The 24,179-nt window shown below is 36.5% G+C and overlaps 1 protein-coding gene across 8 annotated transcripts in view; it reads left to right on the top strand.

Moving 5' to 3' along the window:
- TUT7 (terminal uridylyl transferase 7) overlaps positions 1-22,424 on the top strand; it is a 58,521-nt gene extending 36,097 nt beyond the window's left edge. The window contains exons 19-30 of one of the 8 annotated variants that reach the window (XM_055578971.1): positions 548-637; positions 1,434-1,547; positions 1,722-1,799; positions 2,407-2,584; positions 5,114-5,161; positions 5,247-5,338; positions 6,536-6,651; positions 8,102-8,427; positions 11,137-11,213; positions 11,554-11,617; positions 12,765-12,851; positions 21,600-22,424. In XM_055578971.1, the coding sequence (XP_055434946.1) occupies positions 548-637; positions 1,434-1,547; positions 1,722-1,799; positions 2,407-2,584; positions 5,114-5,161; positions 5,247-5,338; positions 6,536-6,651; positions 8,102-8,427; positions 11,137-11,213; positions 11,554-11,617; positions 12,765-12,847 (1,266 nt within the window). In that variant the 3' untranslated portion in view covers positions 12,848-12,851; positions 21,600-22,424. Of the gene's footprint in view, positions 1-547; positions 638-1,433; positions 1,548-1,721; positions 1,800-2,406; positions 2,585-5,113; positions 5,162-5,246; positions 5,339-6,535; positions 6,652-8,101; positions 8,428-11,136; positions 11,214-11,553; positions 11,618-12,764; positions 12,852-13,925; positions 17,262-21,599 lie in introns of those variants that run through there. The other 7 variants (XM_055578972.1, XM_055578973.1, XM_055578974.1 and 4 more) reach the window with 7 other exon arrangements.
- The last annotated feature ends 1,755 nt before the right edge of the window (positions 22,425-24,179 follow it).

Raw genomic sequence — 24,179 nt, 5'->3', positions numbered from 1 at the left:
TTTCATCCTATTCATTCTTTTAGTAGTTATTAGTGTTTACTAAGTGTCTGGCAGTGTTCTGAGACTGGGGATATAACACAGAATTGAGTTAATATTAGTATTCATTAAAAATGAGGTCAGAGTGGCAAGTGTTTTTTTTGTTTTTTTTTTTGCTTGAACTTTGTTTAATTCTGGTGTGTGTGTATGTGTGTGTCTTTGGTCTCAGACCTGGTTTGTTTTCGAGGCTCTCTGGAACCTCTCTGGCCCCTAAGGACATTTAATGTGAATAATAGGCAGGGATACAGATCTTACGTTGAGTTAAAGGGAACTGATTATTTTTATAGCCCATATTTTCTAGGTATGTTTAGACTAAGGTGGCCTGAGATCAGATGTCACTTGTAATTATTATCTAGTAAGTTAGTAAAGCTACTCTGTAGGGGAAAAATATTAGTTTCAGTCTAAATGACTTCATCTTAAAAATGAATTAAAATGAATAACACTGTAAACCTATTCAGAATATTTCACCTTAAAACTTTTTTTTAAGGTAGTATAATTTCCCTTTTAACAGGCCCTTCATAACACAAGACTCTTATCTGCTTATTCAGCCATTGATCCCAGAGTGAAATATTTGTGCTATACTATGAAAGTATTTACAAAGGTAAGTATGCTTCCTCCTGAGATTTCCTCAGGAGATTTCTTTACATCTTTAAACCTTGTTGAAGACGTAAGAAACAAACTCAGTCATGTAGAAAACAAACTAGTGGTTACCAGTAGGGGAGACAGGGATATTTTGGGATTAAGAGACACAAACTACTATATGTAAAGTAAATTAGCAACAAGGATACGTTGTACAGCACAGGGAATGTAGCCATTGTTTTGTAATAACTTTTTTTTTTTCGGCTACACCACAGAGCTTCTGGGATTTTAGCTTACTGACCAAGAATAGAACCTGGGCCCTCCACAGTGAGAGCATAAAGTCCTAAACACTGGACCACCAGACAGTTCCCTGTTTTGTAATAACTTTAAAAGGGAGCATAAAAATATTGCATTACTGTGTTACACACCTGAAACTAATATAATCTTGTAAACCAACTATACTTCAATTTTTTAAAAAAAAAGAAAACATAGGCCTAGATTTTTAAAGAACCATAGCCAACTATTTGAGAAGCCCTACTGAACAAACTAAAATATTACCTTAATTTTACATGATAACCTAATATTGCTTGCGGCTGATAGTTCCACAGCTTTGTTGGGGTTTGTTTTACTTTTTGATTTTTTTTTTTTTTTTGGTTGGTCTTACTTGGTTTTGTTGACATATATTAGCATTTTAAAAGTGTGATTTTTATATTAGTGCCCTCTAGAAGCACCTTCCTTTTAGTGACAATAGAAGAGCTGCAAGTGTAGCAGAAGACATTGGTGATCTTGCCTTTGTTCCTCCTTTTCCTTACCCCCAGATGTGCGATATTGGCGATGCTTCTAGAGGCAGCTTATCGTCATACGCATATACGCTCATGGTGCTATATTTTCTCCAGCAGAGGAATCCACCAGTTATTCCTGTCCTTCAAGAGGTATTAGTAAAGGAAATTGTATTTGTCATCTGTAGAGCTGGATGATTTTTGAGCCCTCTTCCTTCTCTAAAATTCTGTGGTTCTGTAGTTAAAATTTTTACTATTTTCCTACAAGTTTTTGTATCAATGCGCTAAGTTTGTAATCCATACTAATAGTTTAAAAATTAATTTCAGATATACAAAGGTGAAAAGAAACCTGAAATATTTGTTGATGGCTGGAATATTTATTTTTTTGATCAAATAGATGAACTGGTACGTATTTTAATAGTAAAGATTTTTTACATCCTTGACTGAAAGTTAGCTATACTGTGCTGTAGTGTAGATGGTCAACAATTATATTATCACTTGTTATATTTATTTATATTGTGATAGTAAAAAAAAAAACTAGCATATACAGATGATTCCTTTGAAGTTGAAAATATTTTTTAAGCCAGGTGAGTTTCTAGGGACTATATCCAGGATTTCTTTACTGACTAATAATTCAAAAGGTTAAGTAGCTTTACTCCAAATGAACAAATAATTTGCTCTGTGATTTCCTACAGAATTTAGAAAAACTCTTGAGTTACAGAGGTATAATAACTAGGTGTCACCAAGGCTCTAAAATTTATTTCTATATTCTTCCACAAACATGATTCTGAGGTTTGACCTTTAAAACCCAGAGCACTTTCTGTCTCTGGGTCATAGGGTAGAGATTAATAAACTCATGTAAATGATACTTTAAAATAGAAAAGTTTTATAATTGTTTTTATATATTTTAACTCTAGTTAATTAAAATAAATCCAGATTTATTCCCTAAGATACAAATGACTATTAACACTTTACTATAGAGCATGATATCTCTTGTTCCTTCTATTTCTAGCCCAACTATTGGCCAGAATATGGAAAAAATACAGAATCTGTTGGGCAGCTATGGTTGGGACTTCTTCGTTTCTACACAGAGGAATTTGATTTTAAAGAACATGTAATTAGCATCAGGAGAAAAAGTCTGCTTACAACTTTTAAGAAACAGTGGACATCAAAATACATTGTTATTGAAGGTACTAATAAAATCTAACTTAAAACTGAATAGAATATAGAGATTGAACTGTTGAGGGTACTCTTGGTCCTTGCAGATCTCTTCCCACGCCACCATGAGCCACTGATCAGGATGCGCCTAGCAGTTGCCCCATTACTGTCCATGTCAGGCAGACTTATCTGTTTCCTTTTTTTTTTTTTAATGACTGATGCCTTCGTGTGGGGTTTCTTACAAATCCAAAAATCTTTGTTCACCATAATAAGTCCTTTATCTTTGTTTAACAAGCTCTGGAGAATAAGGTTGCTGTAGAGATAAGCCAGCTTCAAAAATTTGTCATTTAGTTTGCCCATGCTGAATGCTAGGATTTGTGGGCCATTTGTGTTTGTATTTGATTGTTTATTTCCAATTTGGGGGATTTTTGTTTTTATCTTTGTAGATTTTTTATATTGACTTTATATATATTTGTATGTACCCAGATAAATTTATATATACATACACTTTTTTCTTTTAGATGTTTGTGGTCATTATTCTGAGACTTGCTTTTTACACTGAATGGTTTTACTTTGATCCTCTATTCTGTCTATACACCAAATTATTTTCAGTGGTTGCTCAGTATTGATTTGTATAGTTGATTTACAATGTTATACTAGTTTCCTGTGTACAAAATAGTGTTTCAGTGTTTTTATAGATTATACTCCATTTAAAGTTATTATAAAATATTGGCTGTATCCCTTGTGCTGTACAGTATATTCTTGTTGCTTATTTATTTTATACATAGTAGTTTGTGTCTCTTAATCCCATAGCTCATCTTGCCCCTCCACACTTCACTTTCCCTACTGGCAACCACTAGCTTGTTCTCTATATCTGTGAGTCTGTTTCTGTTTTGTTACATTCATTTGTTTGTTTTATTTTTTAGATTCCACCTGTAAGTGATCAATTTGTGTGATTTTAATTTTAAAGACAAAATGGAGATAAAATGCTTAAAAATGGAATTGAAAATGCTTGAAATATTTTGTTGATTTTAGTCTTCTATAGTTTTTTCAACTGTAATCACCTAAATAATGTATTACTTTAGATGTTCTATTGTCATTACTTCTGCTTATTGACATTATTAAAATACAATGACTACTTAAAAAATTAAATTCAGATGACCATGGATTATGGATATGGTTATAACTTTTTAGTATCCCATAGCTAAAAACAGAACTTTGTCTTAAACCTTTCCATTATCACAGTGGATTCTTACGGTCTGCCAATTATTAATTTTTTTTTAAATTTTTGAAGCCTCATTACGTTTTGCTTTTAACTTTATTTATAAATGAGCCGTTAGTAATAGGCTGTCTTAGAAGGAAGACTTCTGACTAGTTTTTCGAGAAATGTCAATGGTGGTAGTTTGTAGTGTTTATACAGTAACTAATATTGTAGCATCTCTGCTACACCAAGCAAACACCAAAAATGCTTCCACATAGCACACACATAAAAGTCACCAGAGGAAAGCATGACCAAACCTACTAGAAAGGTAACCTTATAGCAGTTATTGGTATAGGGTTAAACTGAGTGAAGGGTGCTTTTCTCCAATAAACTCATAGTGGGTCTAAATCCCAACTGGTATACCCCAGTTACTGTACATTAGAAGCATAGCAAGACAACCAGAAGGATGCCTCTTTTTACTTCTTTACTCCTCTTATATGTACTGTATACATCCTCCATTTTCTTAAGTAATGAGATGATCCTCAAAAAAGGTTTGGTTTTGTTTTCCCTTTGCTTGTTTTTGGTTTTGTTTTGTTTGTTTTGTTTTGTTTTTAAGATTTATTTATTTATTTTTGGCTGCATGGGTCTTGTTGCCATGCACAGGCTTTGTCTAGTTCCGGAGACTGCAGGGCACTTTCCAGTTGCAGAGAGTGCAAGGGCTTCTCATTGTGGTGGCTTTTCTTGTTGTGGAACATGGGCTCTAGGGCTTCAGTACTTGCAGTGTGTGGGCTCAGTAGTTGTGGTACACAGGCTTAGTTGCCCTGCAACATGTGGAATCTTACTTCCCCAACCAGGGATCTAATCTTAGTCCCCTGCATTGGAAGGCAGATGCTTAACCACTGGACCAACAGGGAAGTCCCAATAAATGTATTTTCCAAAATGATTTTTTGTAAGGCTGTTAATTAGCAGGAACATTCAGTGGGAAAATGTTTTAAATGTATTTGTGTCCTCTATATGCCTCTAAAACTAGTATGATTTGGTGATATCAGACTTATATGTCTTTTCCAAATAGTATTTTGTTGTCCAAAATGAAGCGCCTTCTCATAATATGAAGGACTCTTTAAGAATTCAGATATAAAGCAATATCCTCATTTTTGATGGATACTTTTAGGGAAAAACTATATATTTAGAAATATATAGCACTTAGCTGTATTATAGACTTGAAGCTCATTTAAAAGGCACTCATTTTAATACTTGTAAGTATGTAACACTTTCTTTTTGTTATATAGACTTCACTTAATGTATAAATAGTGGTATTTCCTATTTATCCTTTTTTTGTTTTCATTATTTCTTTACTTAGATCCATTTGATTTGAATCATAATCTTGGAGCCGGATTATCAAGGAAAAGTAAGTTTTGCTTTGTTTATAAATAATAATGCTTTCTCTTTTCCTGTTAATCCATTTAATTGACACTTCACTCTTTTTTTCTAAGTGACAAATTTTATAATGAAAGCGTTTATTAATGGGAGAAGAGTATTTGGGATTCCAGTCAAAGGATTTCCAAAGGACTACCCCTCAAAAATGGTAAGTGTCTGTTGGAAATACCAAAAAACCAGTTCCAGAAGCCTTTTAAGCACCTAATTTGTATACATTACTTCAGTAATAACCTAAATACTCGAAAGTTTGGTGAGTCTAGCCACAATTAAAGCCTTTTCATAAACAGCTATTTTGAAGCCATTTGTCAGCAGCATGGGGAGAGATAGCCAGAAGTGAAGTTTGGGTGGATTTTCCTAGATTTAGGAAAATCTAAATTTTCCAGTCTGCTTGCAAAGAGTAATTAATAAATACCTTAATGAAGCTAGGAGAGACATAGTGCTCCCTGTGCTAAAAATCTGTCCTCATATAACCTGATACTCAGGTTTTTATGGAACCACACTCAAAAGCAAAACAGAATTACATTATAAAAATTCATTTCGGTGAGAAAAAAGGGAAGGGGCTAGGAACTAGAGCGTTGCATGTTAAAAATAAAGGGGTTTTTCTCCTGCATTAATTTTCCTAATTAAGACTTTTTAAATGAACCTTATCAGGTGTGTAAGCATGTTCAGCATTTTATCACATCTCTGCATCTAGCTTTTGCTAGATATTACTGTGGCAGTCTTCTACACCCTGCTTCTAAAACTTGTTCTAACAGATCACCTGGGGATTTTGTTACAAATGCAGATTCTAATTCAGGAGGTCTGGGGTGGGGCCCAAGACAGCATGTCGTGCAGACCCCCAGGTGATGCCACCTCTGCTGGTACCCAGCTTCATTTCAGTGGTAAGGAGGCTAGAATCTAGGCCCTTGTCTTTCCTTTCCTCTGATACTTTGCTGCAGAAGCCACAGCAAAGCAACAACACATAGCTTCTTTCTTTTTAGGTTTTAGCCTTTTCTTTTTATGAGAAAATGAAGTTTTTGTACCTGGCCTCAGTTTTCCCCAAGTCCTAGGAAGCTGACTCACAGGCATATGTAATGCTCTTGTTTAGAGTTGTGCTGGGGGAAAAGGTAGGGTTAAAGTGTTCTGCACGGTGAAAAGGAATGAACCAAAATGAATTCAGGTAAACCTATCCTGAATTACACCTCTTAGTGATTTTAGATTTTTGGATTTAAACAGTATAATAATAATTATTAAAAATAATGATTTGTCAATGTTGAGATATAAGATCCCTGATTGATACTGGTTAGTTTTTGTGTTTGGATCTGATATTAGTAGTTTAGGTTTTTATGTATTTATATTCTGCTAGGAGTACTTTTTTGATCCAGATGTACTAACTGAAGGAGAGCTGGCCCCAAATGATAGATGTTGCCGCATTTGTGGGAAAATCGGACACTTCATGAAGGACTGTCCTATGAGGAGAAAGTAAGTGAACATTCAAAAGGGTGGTTTTGTTTTTATTTCCTTACTGTACCAGTTTTCAAATGAGGTTCTCTTGTACCAGGAAATAAACTTATATTAAACCCAGAAGTTCTCAGATAACTTTGAGATTTTTTACAAGGAAAATGAAGTGATTTAAAACCTGGCTTTAAGTCAGATGGCTAGGATTAACTTGAGTGTACAGGAAACAGTCTTCCAGGCCTCGTCCCTTTTCCTAATTTTGGACACATCCCTAATCACCCCTTGATCATTTGGTTATTACGCTCTCCAACAAGGATGGAAGAGCAGAAGAGGAAACTGAAATTCTTCCATTTTACAGCAGTGAAAAGCCCAGAATCATTTCAGTCATTGAAAAGTAAAATGGGGTTTTTTTTTAGGATCTCAGTTATATTTCTGATGTACAATAACTGGGGTGTACTGTGGGAATTTAGACTCAGTAATACTGTACTGTGCTATATTGCGCTATAGGACCCTTCACTTGTATGCATTTTAATTCTTAATAATTGTTGTGGTGACCTACACGATTTGGTCGTCATGCTTTCTTCTGATAATGTTTTCAGGAGAGCAGAGGGAGATGTTTTTGGTTGCTTGCTTGGGACATATTCTTGTTTTGTGGTGGTGGTATTTTTAAGTGGATGATAATATTCTCATTTGAAAACATGGTACTTAAATCACCATCTGGAATTCGAGGCTCTTATTTATTACTTTTATTTTTTATTCAGATAATAGCCACTGATTCTGTAGGGCAAGGAAAAAATAATTTTGACAGTTTAAGAGCACAAAGCTCCTTCTAACCATTGTTCCATTGTGAACCTAAAGTTTTATGTCTCAAGTTTCCAGTGCTAGTAAAAAATGCTGCTGCTGCTGCTGCCGTTAAGTCACTTCAGTCGTGTCTGACTCTGTGCGACCCCATAGACAGCAGCCCACCAGGCTCCCCATCCCTGGGATTCTCCAGGCAAGAACACTGGAGAGGGTTGCCATTTCCTTCTCCAGTGCATAAAAGTGAAAAGTGAAAGTGAAGTCGCTCAGTCGTGTCCGACTCTTAGCGACCCCTAGTGGGCCAGAAAGTTTTAAGAAATCATTCCAAGGATAATTTGAGTTTCATCACATCAGTACCAGAGTAGGTATTAAGGAGTTCCGCTAACAGCAAAAACTGGTTTCACAGCATTAGAGTAATTGTGAAAATGAACAACTACACCCTTAAGCTCTGAGGGTACTTCTTAACACATTATTAACCAGAGACATATTAATGCCACAGGTGATAGTTTCTGCAGAAATCCCCCAGTCAAAAATATGTTAATAGAGAAGATGGACTTAAATTCTTATTTTTCCCTCTGATGCCTTCTGTATCTAGTTGTCTCCTAACCTGGAGGGGTCTTAATACTTTGTTAGGTTTCTGTTCAGATTTTTCCTACTAGTATTATATCTTCTACAGAGTGAGGCGACGGCGAGATCAGGAAGATACCCTGAACCAAAGATACCCCGAGAACAAAGACAAAAGAAGCAAAGAAGATAAAGAAATTCAAAACAAGTACACAGAGAGAGAGGTATCAACAAAAGAAGATAAACCCATGCAGTGCACACCTCAGAAAGCCAAGCCATTGAGGGCAGCTGCTGAGCCAGGAAGAGAAAAAATCCTCAGGCCACCAGTGGAAAAGTGGAAGAGACAGGAGGACAGAGACTTAAGAGAAAAACGTTGTTTTATTTGTGGAAGAGAAGGGCACATTAAAAAGGAATGCCCTCAGTTTAAAGGCTCTTCAGGTATGGATGCCCATCATGCCTTGATGTTTGCACTCACATCTCAAGGGAAATCTCTTTTTTAGGGTTCTTAACTATTTTAGTTATATGTACAGATCTATTTACTGGATAAGATTTTGTTTTTCAGAAGGTAAACGCACCTCTCCCACCTTTACTTCTAATTCTCTATGTGTTTTTAAACACTTATTCCTGGTTTTTTTAAGAGGCTTCTCAGTCTGGTTGACTCGGATAAGTTTGGTTGACTTTTCAGATAAGATTATCAATGAATTGAAGACCTAGTAATCCCCAGTACTTAAAAAATGTAACTTAAGACAGGGGTCCCCAGCACCCCCCAGGCCATGGACCAGTACTGGTCCGTGGCCTGTTAGGAACCGGGCTGCACAGTGGGAAGTGAGCAGTGGGTGAGCAAGTGAAGCTTCGTGTGCTGCTCTCCATCACTCCCCAGGGCTGTCATTACCTCCTGAACTACCACCGCCCTGCCCACCATCCACCCCCCAGCACCCAGGCCATGGAAAAACCGTCTTCCATGAAACTGGTCCCTGGTAACAGAAAAGTTAGGGACTGCTGACCTAATTGACCAGAAAACAAGCTACCACTTACTTGAGCTTTCCAAACTCAGTATGTACATTTTTGAAATGGAAGAGCCATGGGTAGGCATAGCTGAAGTGATCTCAGGACACCATACTTTGTGTGCAGGAGCCACTTACATTGTTGTGTAAACACATACTCACAGGCTAAAAAGGGGAGTAGAAGAAGGGTGACACAGTTAACGGTGCCTCTAGCTGCAGAGAATTACCTTTGCATTTCATCATTTTTTTCAGTGAGCATGGTTACTCTTACAATGAGGAAAAATGTATTTTCTGTCTATAGTTGAACATCATCCATAGATCTTGCCCCTCTGAGTTGTTGGATCTTAATTTGCTTTTTCTATGAAATGGGTGAAGCATCTGTTTGGGGCATATTTTTAACAGACTTAAAAGTAAGGGTACCTTGGAGAGGGAAGGGTAAGTTACAGTTTACAAGGCAGTTTATACACTCTTACTTTTTTCTCAGAACAAACCTGTGAAAGTGGATGAAATTTATTTAGCATAAAAATGAAACCCTGAGAAATAATGTTTTTTTATTAAAGTAGTGACCCTGTTCATGTCCTCAACTGTTAAGTGTTTACAGACAGCATAAAAAACGTCGGCACTGAAAGTTTCCTTAAAATACTCACTCTAGTCCTTGTCGTTCCTGGAACACTGATACCTCTCTTCCACTTTATGATACCATATCAGCAATATAGTGTCTCTTTTTTTAAGATAGGAAAGTTTTAGATCAGCCATCCTTATTTTTTTAAATGAGCTTTATATGAAAAGTAAGTTCTTAAATTGTTTTATTATTAATTTTAAAATAGAATGTAAATGTTTATGAAATGTTTTTACAGCTTCAGCTTGTCCTACTTCTAAGGAATTCAAACTGTTATTGCCCTCACAAGGGACATATAGCAGAATAAAATGATGTTATAATTATAAGGGTAAAATGTTTAAAAGAAATTAAAAGCAATAGCTAACATTCATTGAGCACTTTCAGTGGGTCAGGCACTATTTAAGTACTTTACATGGGTAGACTCATCTAATTTTCACCAGAGCCCCATTAACTGTGGTATTATTTTGATATCCTCAGGTACAGATGAGGAAACTGTAAACAGTATATATAGATAAGATGTAATACAGTCTCATCAAAATTCCTTTTGTAGGCTACCCTTCAGAACAGCTCACTGTCTGCTTTTACTCAGAGCAAGAAGTACATGGGCATTGCCTTCCTCTTTGGTACAGCAAAGTGGTGCAGGGATGCTCCTGCACTCCCCCAGCTTGGATAGATCTCTTCTTACTAGCTAGTAGCAAGTTTTAAGTTGCCAGTAGTAAGTGGAGTAAATAAAATAAGTAAAGCTCTCAAAATAGTAAAAGTAGGGAATTCCCTGGCGGTCAAGTGGTTTGAACTTGGCACTTTTACTGCCATGGGCCTGGGTTCAATCCCTGGTCAGGGAACTAAGATCCTACCAAAATTTTTAAAACATAGAGCAATGATCCTGGCCATCTAGAGGATAGCAGCCAATCAAGAGGGACAGGGAATGTCCTGGGATGGGAATGAGGTATTATCAAATGTACAGAAAACACTAGAATCTTGGTTCCTTCAGACTGCCATGTTTTCTTATTAAATCGAGTAGTCATAATGTAAAACAAAAAGAGGAAGGGCTTCCCTGGTATCTCAGACAGTAAAGAATCTGCCTGCAATGCAGGAGACCTGGGTTCAATTCCTGGGTCAGGAAGATCCCCGGAGAAGGGAATGGCTACCCACTCCAGTATTCTTGCCAGGAGAATTCCAGAACAGCCTGGCAGGCTGCAGTCCATAGGTATACAAAGAGTCAGACACGACTGAGCGACTAACACACACACACACACACACACACACACACACAGCAAAAGGAATTAAAAGAGGAGTGGAGCTAAAGTATGGTAAATTTCCTCCAATAGCAATTAAAAATAATCAGCTTCTGTCTAAAGATTATGTTCTTCCATCTCATTTCTTCTAATACATTAGAATTTTGTCCACATAATATTTTGAGTAGAGCTTCTGTCATCTCAACAGAAAATCTTTCTGTGAAAGTTTGAAACAGGGCCACTGCTTTCAATTTAAAGTAGGAACAAAAAGTGCTCATTTCTTTCTCAGGTCTGTCTAAATCAGATTGTGTATTTGGATCCCCTTCTTCACCTAACCCTTTGAGACCAGCTGGCACATTTGTTCAGGTAAACCTAGCTCAGACCCGAGCAGGAAACCCTCCCGTCTCTGCCTCTCCCGCAAACACTCTGAATACAAGCAGCTCTGTGCCAGGTGCTCGGGAGGGGCTGGGCAGTTCAGGTGGCTCCTCCACTCTGCCCGAGGTGCCATGTGCGGTGAGCTTGCTGTGCACCGGCTGCCCGGCGTGCCTTTCGGGGTCCTGCAGATGTGTCTTGCTTGTCGATTAACTTGCAAAGTTCTGCCACCCACATGCCTAATTTCAGCTCTCCTTGGATTTGGTTACAGTTTTCAGACTGTTTCAGATGCTGTTCCTTTCGACTTTGTAAACCAGTCTATTTCGTTTTTTAGGCAGTGCTTTTACATGAAGACCAAAAGCAACAAAAAACATCTATATTTTTGAGTCCCCAGTCAGGTATGTGGGTTTTTTAAAAAAACAAATGTGTGTTGTTTTATTTACTGCATAGCGTACCACATGCCTTTTGAGGCGCTTCCTTTGAATAAGTGGTTTTAACAGCGATTGGACATCAGAATAACTTGGGGAGCTTTTAAAAATACACTTGCCCTCGACCTTCATTTCCTAAATCAGATTCTTCGAGGGTTAGGCTTAAGCCTGTTTTTTTTTTTTTTAATGTTCTAGGTGATTCTTATACCATCCTTGAATAGGAACCATAGGGAACCATAGTCTCTAATTATTTGTTCCTCTTCTACACTTTTTGTTTCTGCTTTGAAATTGCCACTGGCTTGTCAGCAGTGTATTCTCATGGAGATTATTTGCCACCAAAGAAAGTAATTGTGGGTCTGAACACTCTGTCTCAACTATGTCACTTATTTACTGGTTCCTTCAACAAATATTAAGCCACACCTCCCACCCACCCGCCCCCTCCAGGTGTGGGGTGTGGGCCTAAATACTGAAGATAAAAGCCCCTTCTCTCATTTACTCTGCCTTCTTGTCAGAAAAGAGACAGACATATTTCATGTGGCGACAGATGTTAAAAAATATAAAGAAGGAAAAGGAAAAGAGAATGTTGGGAAGGAGGCACCCTCTGATAAAGTAACATTTCAGCAAAGAATCAAAGTAAAAGGAAGAAGCAAGTCAAGAAGAACTTGGATTTAGACTCTTACAACAGAGCTGAAAACAGTTTTGTCCCAAGTGGTGACACTAAGCCGGATGAGGGAGGAGGGTAACTGGAGGTGAGGTCAGGGTACACGACTGTGGGTCACACAGCTCCTTCAGCGGTGGTAGGGATGGGTTTTTTCCTCTACATGAGATGGGCAGCTGTTGGAGGCAAAGGAGTGGTAGAATTGTCTTAAAAGGTTCACTATGACTACTGAGGAGGCAAGGGTGAAAAACCAACAAGGAGGCTCCTTCTGTAGTTCATGGGAGAGATGAGGACAGCTTGGACAGGGGTGGAAGGGATGGAGGAAGTGAGGTCTGCTCATATTCTGGAGACTTTAAAGGTAGTGCCGACATGATCATTGATGAGTTGGATGATAAGACATGACAGAAAATCATGAGATTTTGAGACTCAGAGGTGACACTGATTTTTTGTCCTGAGCAGCTAGAAGAGTGAAGTTTGAATTTCCTGTGCTGAGGAACCATCAGGAAGAACAGATTATGGGGAGAAATAGAGTTCAGCTTTAAATGTGTAAGTTTTAAGAGACCTGCTGGATATTGTGGTAGAGGTGTTGAATAGCCAAGTAGATATAGGAAGGAGCCTGGCAATTAGAGCAGAAGTCCCATCTGCAGATACAAATTTGAGGATAATCAGTATGTAATTGATGATAGTTAAGCCCTGGATCTGACTGCAATCACGTAGGAAATACATGCAGATAGAAAAGAGAAAAGCATGTAGAGGCTTAGGCAAAATAAACCAAGGAGACAGAAACACACCCCCAGAAAAAAGTGTTTAACAGTGGGGATGGAGAAGCAGCGAGTTTGATCTTTTAATGGAGTTTTAATGGAGAAAGTGCCTCAAACGGGGGGCAGTTGGCTTTGTGCAAATTGCTTCTGACAGACCTGTTCAACAAGGACTGAGAACGCTGCATTTTATTTGACAACACAGAAGTCCCTCACTGTGACTTTGAAAAGAGCCATTTCTTTGAAATAGGGGGCAGAAAGACCTGATTGTAGGGAGTTGTGCTGAGAAGTGCTGGAAGAATTGTAGGGTACCTGACCTCAGCTATGGCTGCATAGTGCCAGGACCCCCAATCCCTACCCAGTCCCCCCAGGCCCAAGGAAAGGAGGGGAAAATAGGATGCTATGAAGGCCTTTCTTGGTGTTTCAAGAGTAGTTTTAATCCTGAAATAGAAGGGAGAAATTTGAAGAGTAAAAGAAAAATCAAAGTAACTTTAACATATAATGAATCACTTTTTCAGCTTTTTTTTTTTAAGGGGATGAAACTATAAATCATGATGCAAACAGCTGGCCTTTAGACACTTAACTAGTTTTGTTTAACTAGTTTTGTTTAATATCTCTTTCTCTTCCCCTCTCTAATTTTCAATAAAGTAGGATTAAAGAAGGGAAATTGTTTTAAAAAAATAGAGCGTGTGTACTCTTTTTAAATTGATTGTATAGTTGATGAGAAAAGTTTTTGAAATTTTAAAGCTTCATTGATAAAACCTGACAGTTTTATATATAATGTAAAACAAGCCACCTATTTTGTGGTCAGCTTTTACGTGTTGTATGTTATTGCTAAGGTGCAAACAATGTTTGCTTGTAGGTTGGAGAGATGCCTGTGTTAATTATAAAGAATGAAGAGGCTAAGCCACCTCTCCAGTCAGGTGTCAGTTTCTGAGAGAGAGTGCTCCCAGAGCCTCGGCAGCCTCCCCAGCCCCGCAGCAGATAGAGCTCTTCCCTGCTATCGCCAGCCCAGGCTGCAATAAGCCAGGGTGCAGTGGTCTCACCCTGGGAAAGCTAAGGAAGCTCCAGGCGAAGGGCATTCGGTTGTCTCTACTTCGAATGTTAACAAGGAAAATAAATTGAATTATTAAATTATTTAAGTACTTCTTAAGATGAATTACCTCAAGTATATAAAATGATCTATGTAGAAATAGGCATTTATTTTTATAATATGTGAATATTTTACAGTTGTGTTTTTTTAATGATTGGGAAAAACATTCGAAATGGCATCAAGTTTCTCTACAATCAGACTGAGGTAGGACGTCCCAAAGAGAAACAGAAATCTTCAAAGAATTGTCACACTTACCCAAAAGGGGAATGTGGTATCCATGAAAGGTGAAGACATAGGAGATTCTGTAAGAACAGGCAAGAGCAGCTCTTTCCTGGGAAGGTTTTGTAATTGTTCTCATTGGAATGCATGGACTTAAAAATAAAAAAAGTTCTACTGGGAAAACCCTCAAAATGAAATAGAGTGAAATGAGAATGGGGTCTGTTCTGAGAGGATTTGATTGACAGTGGGAGTAGCCATGAAACATGGATGAGGAGATTGACAAGCTGCCTTGGAAGCTACTTCAGCAAATGAAAGTGTATTGGAGACAGACTCCACTGCAGTTTGTGGGGTTGTTTCCGATAGATCCTCTCAGAGTTTGAAGGTCACATAGTTAACAGATGTAAAGAAGCCAAAAGACTTGTTTTTACAAGCTTCAGCCTTGAATAGGCATTTCCAGAACACTTTTCTTAAGAAAATACTGGTCCTTACTTAGTTGAGATTTGTTTTGTCAAAGATAAGATGTTGATGAATATCAGCTTTTGCTGTCAGATTGCACAGTGTGATTTCTGGCTCTGTGATCTTATCCTCCATTGCTTCAGTTTCCTCATCTGTTAAAGGGGATAATAATAATACTAATCTTGTAGGACTGTTGCAAAATCTATGTAAAAGCACTTAGAACAGTACCTGCATGATTTGAGAGCAGAGGTTGGTGGGCGCCAGTGGTGTTTGGTGTTCTGCAGGACATCTGTCAGCATTGCTTATGCTAAAGATTTTATGCATTTTGAAAGTAAAATTTTAATATAATTTCTTAAGTGGGGGAAAAGTACAGATGTTAGACATATACCTAGAAATGGCAATACCAATTGACAGTAGGCTAGGATTTCAATAAATTATCTTTTGAGTGAAAGATTTACATCTTTATAAATCTTTTGAGTAACCATAAAACTTAAGCTTACTACAGAAAAAAAAATGTTACTGCAATAAATAAGGTTTGCTTTCTACCAGGAAAAAAAAAAAAATTACAGGTGGTTAAAACTTATCTTTTCTAATAAACTCTTCAAGTTAATGACAACTGTTAATACTGTCAAATTTATCCATGAAAAATTTATACAAGTTATGTATGTTGTTATGTGAAATGTCTCAACATTAAGTAGGATTAAGTTTCCAGAAAGCTCATTCTTTTCACAGACTTGATCTGTGATGCATGGGTGGTTTCCTAAGGAGAAGCTCCTAGTGTGTACAGCCCCTGATCTTCCGCAATAGCTGAATTGACCTTAGAAGAAAGAGGTGAGCTCCTCTGAGCTCCAGGTGTCCTGTTTATAAAATTGGCAAAAGCACCATCTGTCTCGTGCTGCTGTGCTTAAAGCAGCCACCCACATCCAATAATCAACCAAGTTCTCTTTCCTCTCCTGATACTTCCTCCATTCCACTAAGCTACATATTGTTCCTGAGTCTCAAATGAGACAGCAGTAGATAGAAAATCCCACAAGTTTCCTTGCTCTTTTCCTCCCTCCCTCACATACACACAGCTAACAGTGCCTTAGATGTTTAGTAAGTTTTATTGATTAGAGGTGGACTCATTTTGACAGAGTAAAGAAGAGTGGGAGCGTGATCAAGAACATGAGCTTTAAAGTCAGACTTACTCTAGTTTGACATCCAGCCCAATCATTTACTAGGTCTGTTACCTCTGTCATGTTAGTGAGCCTCTCTGCCTCAGTTTCCTTGTCCATAAATTGGGGCTAGTAGCTCACAGGGCAACTGTAAGGATTAGTTTCATATATGTAAAGCCCTAAACACCGTATCCGGCACACATCACTCGATAAATTATTACTCTAATTGCTGTAGTTAACAGAAAGTCTCCAACTATGCTCTGACTGTCTAACTCTTAGGACAAATACATAATGAAAACTTTTAACGAAAGAAGAGTATGTGGAGATTGAAGAACCATAGTCATAAACTGTTCGGTATGAGAATCTCAAGACTAACATTTTTCTATTTCTTAATCCACTACTGTTTTTTGGAAAGAAAATTATTTTTCAAAAGAAACTACCTCTGTGTCTTTGTTTATTCCATTTTAATCCAAGGGTTTGAAATCTTAAATATTGGAGATGCTATAAGAGATTGGTGAATATCTTTTCTCCTTTATGATAATGTATACTTTTTTCCTTGACCAGAATGTTATAGCTTACTTATTAAAAACAAAAGCACAGTGGTCTTTATGACAGTAAATGTAAAATAATATAAGCACTTTTTGAAAACCATATGGGAAGATCTTATCAGTGAATATATAGATCATTGTTTTTCATACCCTTCTTGATATTCCAGTATATGAACATACATTATGTATTTAACCATTCTTTATTAATGGAACTAGTTCTCTTCAAATATTTGTTATATCAGTGTCTTCAAAACTTTTTTGCTTGCATACTCGGTCCCAAAATGTTGAACCACCCATATATCTCCTTGTATGTGTTTAAGTTGACATCTGTTTTTCATCATAGTTGCAAAACATGTAATTTCTGGAGGTTTTTTTTAAAATATTGGCATTTTTAAAACAAAACTTTTAAATCAGTCTTTTTAAATGTATCAAATGAAATATAAATATTGCAGAAATTTTACATCTTTTTTTTTCTCCTTGAATTCTTTTGTTTCACTTCCATGGAATTTTATCTTAAGATGATATATTTTTATCATATAAATTTCAAGCATTTTATTGACTGGCCACAAAAGTGTTCATATAAATTGAGTTTTTCAGCTTTTTGTTAAATCTCAAAGTGTAAAAATGTCTTCTAAATTGTTTTTATAGTTGGTAGAAGAATATAATTGACCAAAACCAATGTTACAAATTTTGATTAAAAATTGCTTCCTATGTTTACTTACTGAAAATGCCTGTCATTTAATTAGATGAGATTTTTATCCCATGCATTCATTTATCTTCGGAGTAGTACTGCTTACTGCATGAATGAAACAGTGAATCATTTCTATTCCTAATCTTTTTGTTTTATACTTCATAAACATTGTGAAGCCTCATTAGTCTTTATAATGGCAAATTAAAAGGGATTTCTTAGAAAGGGGTTTTGGAGTCTGAGAGGGGAAGAGACACAACAGTGCCACTCAGTTGTTTCCATTCCTTTTTAATCAAATCACCAAAAAATCACGTAAATCGTATCATCAGAAGTTATTCTGATGGTCATCAGCTATCAGTGTAATTTTATGAAAGCTAAAAATTTGGGCTTTTATTAGATGTATTCCCATTTTGCTACAGATCGCAGCATTTTGTGTGCTTCTCTGCCTCCCAAGGGTTTTTTTTTTTTTTCGCCCTAGGGTAATGTGCCACATTAAGAGATGAATGGTTGGAACACACGTGTCTCTCTCTGTCTTGTGAAAGGGTAAAGAGAAAGTGGTATGATTCCTGAGAACCACCCCAAAGCCTGGTCCACAAAGACATTCTCAGATAGAACTCAGATAAAAATTGAAGCACTGTGGGCAGCTCTCTTAAAACTCTACCCACTTGTCCTCTTACGCTGTTCAGGAATAGCTTAATACCATGTACCCAAGGTTGAAGACCACTGTCTATATAAAACACTGCAACGTCAGTTTGCATATTTGTCTAGTTATTGCCTCAGGACAAATTCCCACTTAGGAGAATAATAGGTTTAAAATTAACCATATTTTGACAGTGATACCAATAATGCCACATTGTGATTGTGGACAGTTTCAGAGAGTCATTCACAATTTTTCCACACCCTTGCTTCATTGAGGATAGTCTTTTTTTGCCAGTCTGCTTGAAGTTCTGTTATTACCATTGAATGCTAACAATTTCCCACATTTTCATTTGTATTTCTTCATGTTACATCTTGGTATTTTTGAGTACTCATTTTTGTCTTTAGTTCTTTCTACTTAGAAATTTATTCATGCTTTGTCAAATATGTTACAGTATCCTTCATCACCAGTTTATTATTTTTTCAGCCTCATTTATGATTTATTTTGCCATGCATACACTTGTTCTAGTAGTTTGATCTAGCCAACTTTATGGTAGTTTCAAGTCATGCTTACACATTTTTAAGAATTTCATGTTCTTCCCCCAGATTACATAAAAATTCATATTTTATTTATAGTAGTTTTATCTTTTTTTCTTGACTGAACCGTGTGGCATGCAAGTTCTTAGTTCCCAACCAGGGGATCAAACCCTGCAGTGGAAGCACAGAGTCCCAACCACTGAACCAGGGAAGTCCCATAGTTTTATCTTTTTATGTGTAAATTTTTTTACATGAAGCTTCTTCAGGTATGTTGAGATTTTATATACATATATACACACACACACCTATATATATATATATACACACAGGGGATTACATGTTTAAGTGATAAGTAATAGAACTATAAGTATTATTAGAATGGTTTCTTAACATTTGGGCAAAAAATTTTTTAAGATCTAAATAATATAACAACTACTCATCTACTAGAGAATAGGCTTTATTTTTTCATATTTTCTTTTCACTCATTTATTATTAATAAGAATTCAGGTACCCATTCTTTTTTAAACTCTTACATATGTATCCTTTAACATATATATCCTTTAATATACATATCCTTGGTGAATTTTTAAATTTAAATGACTCACTGTATAATATGAATGTTTTACAACTTGATTTTTTATATCTAACAAAATGATTTTGAAATTTATATATGTTGTATATGAATTTAGTCTCTTTACAGTATTGCATCGTATGAATACAAAATATTTTATGTAAACATCACCTAGTACATGAGCATTTAGATTATGTCTGGTGTTTTGCTGTTATAAGCAGTGTCGTAGCGAACACTCTTGTGTGAGTCTTCTTGAGCATATTTGAGAGATTCTATAGGATTTGAGTTCCTAGAAATCAATTTGTTGTGTCGTAGAGCATTTTCATATGTGCATATGTGCCTTTTCAACTTCGTTAGATACTGTCAGATACCCCCTCATTGGCTGAAACAGTTGCCACTTACATCAGCAGTGTTTATTCATACAAATATGATGAGTGAAAAAAATACTGTGGTGTTCTAATGGATTTTTTTTTTTAACTCTGGTGATGCTGAGCACCTTTTTATATGCTTACTAGCTGTGAATACCATGTATTTATTATCATATACATTCTAAATATTTTTCTCCAGTATTTCTTATCTTACATCATTTCAGTTTTTAATTTTGAAATAGATGATTGGTTTTCCCTGATTAGTTTTCATGAACATGTGATTCATGATTTTAGGATTGTCTTTCAGAAATTGTTCCTCACCTGAAGTTGTAAAGATATCCATCTATATTTTTTTTCTAATAGCTTTAAAACTTTATTTTTCTTATTTAGATCTTGATTCTATCTGGTTGTATATAGAGTATGAGGTACTGATATAAATTTTTGTCCCTTAAGTGAAAAGCCTTTCCTCAGTACTTCATGCAGTTTAGAATGTCACAGACGGGTATTTTTGACCAATAGACACTCTGTGGTATGAATATGGTATTTATACCTATAGATGCTTTGATTCTTCCTGCCATATCACTGATTTTTCACTGTGAGTTGACTCTCAGGATATCTTGCTTTGGAAAGTTTGCTTTCGAGGGGGCATAAATTTGTTTGCATACTTAATAAGTTGACTTTGGACATTTTAGAAAGTATAGTTTAGGCAAATTGAAAGTAAAAGCCATTTATACTTGTCCCATTTTAGAGCATTAACTATTATTTCAGTTTTGGAGATAAAATCTTCCCATCTTTTTACATCAATGTAATGATAATAGTTAGCATTGATTGACCACTTTCTATGTGCCAGGTACTGTTCAGTTGTTTTACCTATATTAATGTATTTAATCTTCACAGTAACTCCAAGGGGATAGGTATTATTGTCTTCATTTTACAGATAAGCAAAAATGAGGCAATACATACCTGATTAGTGGTGTTTTTCAAATGTGTTTTTTTATTAATTTTTAGTTTAATGAAAATTCATGAGGATTTATAACCTTCATTTTTCATGTTATTAATTATCCTTCTCTGTATACCTAACATGTTACTGTGTTTATAATATAATTAGGCATATTCCAAGTTCTGGATATTTGAGTTATTTGCATGCTTTACAAGGTTTCTCTGGTTTATATGAATATTCCTTTAGCAAAATTTCTGTGCACCTACCTGTCCTCCTGCTCTTCTTTCAGCAGTTAGTGGTTAAGAATTGATACCTTGTTTTACTTTGCATCTCTTTGATTACCCACTGATATTGATTAATTTTTATCTACTTACATGCTTTTTTTTCTCTTTCATATGTTGCTTTTTCTTTCACCAGCTGTCTATTAGTGTTTGTCTTTTTTCTATGGATTTGTAATTTCTTTAGTGCTAAGAATAGAAAGCCCTTTTAATAAGTAAAGCATAATGTGGTATACTGAGGAAACTCTTTCCCCCTCCAGAATATTCACTACTTCTTATACTTTGACTCTCTCATATTTAATTCTATAATTCATTTGAAATTAGGTGAGGAGGAAAGGTATGATGTGAGGAAGGAAACTTCTCTATCCCTTTCCTTCCAAAATTACTTGTTTGACACAATACCAGTTATTGAACAATCCATACTTTCCACCATTGGTTTGAAATGTGTATAATCAATGTGTGTATATCCTTTGTCAGATACTACTTTCTTGTAAGTAATCACTTAAGAATTTGTCAGTTTTATTGTTTCATTGAACTATTTGTTTTGACTCCAAAACAAAATTTATTAACTGTTCTGTGGTGTGCATGTAATTAGCAGTCCCCATTTCTGTCCAGCAGCTGTAAATACAATAAATTTCCTTTTTTTCTTTTAAATCAATAAGTTATGGCTACCATGTCACCATTCACAGCTTCATGTCTGCAGAGTAATGACACAAGATATTTATTTCTGACCAAAGAATTCTTTAGAGTTTATTCTGTTTGGTTGCAGATGCAAAGCAGAGCTTTTAAAAGTTCTCCTGGCCTCTATACCAGTAGTGAGCATACATGTCATAACATGACGTCACTCTAGCAGCTCATCTGCATTTAGAAAGAATATGACGAGGCTTTTGTTGTACCTTTTTATATCTAGCCAGATGACTTGATTCAAAACAAGTGACAAGTATGAGGTTTCTGTAAATAATTAACCATAAGAAGTAATTGTATAGCGTTTACGATAAAGTGAGGCCTGTTTCATTTATGTTGGGTTTTGTTTTTTCCCCTCCTCTAGGTAGCCTTTCCAGTAAATATATGACTCAGGGAAAAGCCTCAGCGAAGAGGACCCAGCAGGAATCATGAGGGAAGGAAAATGCCGCATTCTAAATGGCCACTCAGGCGTTCTATTCACTTTGAAAATTAGGTTCATTTCACAGGACACAGCAGCATAGATCAGGCTTCGACTTAACATTTAAGGGAAATGTCAGATTTTTTTAACTTAATGAAATTGTTAATGAGGAAAAAATGTTTAATATAGTCTTACCTACTACAGATCCCTATAGATTTAAGGATTTCAATAGAAAGCCATGATGTATGTATTTAAGACAGGTTTAAAAAAAAAAAAAATGTAACTATGGGCCAGTATTCATTGAATACAATTTCAAGCTTTTTAATTATTTCAGAGCACACTAAAAATAGTGGGCTGATAAACTCCAAGTAAATTAATCCTTTATAAATCCTTTTTGTTTGTTTTAAAGAGGGGAAATTATATTTATTGTTGTCAACTGAATCCTTGTGTGAAAGCGTGTCAAAACGTGTGAACTGCTACTGCTGTATTTACGATTTACAAACCTTATTTTATTGATATTTGTAGAATTGATAACGTGAACATGAGTACCTATTATGTGAGTCTCCTACAGATGAGCGGTGCCACTGAAGGGCTTTTGATTTTTTCCCTCTCTAATTTTAAGTTGACATATAACTAGTATGGTCATAAAAATGAAATGACATATAAGTACTATGGTCATAAAAATGAAGGAAAACAATAGTCCTGTTTGCTGCTAAAAACATTTGCAAAGGAAAAATGACAAAATAAAAGTAATTTTTACTTTTTATGATACTCCGAAATCAGGGTGGGTGACTTTTAAAATCCCTGATGATTAAAGAGGCTATTTCTGCCAATCACAAGTTTGATTGGTATCATTTTGATCTGACTGGAGCCTTCATGGAACTGTTTCTCTAATTCATGAGCCCTTCAGAAGTGGTCAGAACCATGCCTCGGATTATCATTTTGAAATAAAATCAAGATTTCAACCTGTAATTTTATCCACCTTACTTTCCAATGAGAGTCCTAAATTTCATGAGGAAACCAGGTGAAGGATTAAGGGCCGTACAGCTCTGCTCCCCTTTATTCCTCGCTACATCTCCATGTGCTCATGCTGTCTGGTGTTCACTGACAGCCAGTGCCTGCCAAGTCCCGTGAGTGTGCAGATGAGTCACACAGACTTCAGGGCATGAATGCATAGGGAGGGCTGCTGGGGGTGCTTGCTGGGCAAGCGTTCCCAGATAGAAGAGGGCTCGAAAGGAGCACACCCGTATGCTTTTCTTTTAAACAAATTCCTTGAAGACATTTTCCAGCTAAAGAAGAATCATATCAAAATTAACTTTATTTATTTGGGGCAGCAGTGGGGAGGGCTTCCCAGAGGACCCAGTGGGTAAAGAATCGGTCTGCAGTGCGGGAGACACGGGTTCGATCCCTGGGCTAGGAAGATCCCCTGGAAGAGGGCATGGCAGCCCACTCCAGTAACCTTGCCTGGAGAATCCCATGGACAGAGGAGCCTGGTGGGCTACAGTCCATAGGGTCACAGAGTCTGACACGATTGAAGCCACTGAGCCTGCACGCGCGCACACATTTCTTTTTTGGCTGCGTGGCTCTGCAAAGTCGACTGGACATAAAATTCTCGTCACTTTCCTTGAAAAGATTTGATACCATTCTGTTGTCTTCTGGCATAGTCACAGAAGACTACAGCCAATCTTATTTTTGTTCCCTTATAGGTTTTATTTTTCTGTTTGGATGCTTCTGTGTTTATTTCTCCTTACACCTTTTGTATCAAACAAAGGTTTGACATTAACTTTTGTCTGAAACAAAAGTGAATCCAGTGTCTCTCCCCACCTAAGTTTTGTTTGTTTGTTGTAGAATATATCTTTTTCATAATTTGTTTCTCAGAAATATTTTTCTTTCTCAAATGCCTCTCCCAATCATCTTCTTCCTTTCTGTTGGGAAAACTTGTCAAGCTTGATCTCCACGTGACTGGCTTGATTTTTAGTGTCATTCTGCCATTTCTCACATCAATTTTTTTGTTACTGTACATTTAATTTTCTTGAACTTACCTAACCTACCACCCATCACCTTCCTGTTCCTGTCTTTTAGTTTTTTCTTATCTTCCTTTTCAGGATGCCATTTTCATATATCCTTTTAAGAATGTTTAAAAGTTCCCTACATTTTATTCTCCTAGAGTAGATTCTGTCCAATGAATTTGATAGCTTTTTCAATTCCTCACACTGAATTAGTGGGACAGTGACGAATGCTTGCCAGCAGACCTGGATAATGTGTTGCCCTTGGTTCTTCACTCCCTTTACTTGGGTGCTGGTCCCAGCCCCTTCTCAGCACCCTAGCTAGGGGACAGGTATATCTGTTCCATGCTGAGTCCAGTTTCCAGGGCGTGGCTATCTTGCAAATGCAGCTGGCCTGTCTCGTACAAGATCCAAAAATGCCCCACTACCAGGGTTCTCCCTTCCTCTTCCTCTCAAAAACAAAAATATTGAAATCCATTTTCATACCTCCAGTCTGCACTTTTTAATCTCTTGCTGAGTG

This window comes from Bubalus kerabau, chromosome 4 (assembly GCF_029407905.1).
Source record: "Bubalus kerabau isolate K-KA32 ecotype Philippines breed swamp buffalo chromosome 4, PCC_UOA_SB_1v2, whole genome shotgun sequence".
NCBI classification, from domain to species: domain Eukaryota; kingdom Metazoa; phylum Chordata; class Mammalia; order Artiodactyla; family Bovidae; genus Bubalus; species Bubalus kerabau.
Note: the sequence above shows the minus strand (reverse complement) of the source record. Positions and strands in the feature narration are given on the sequence as shown.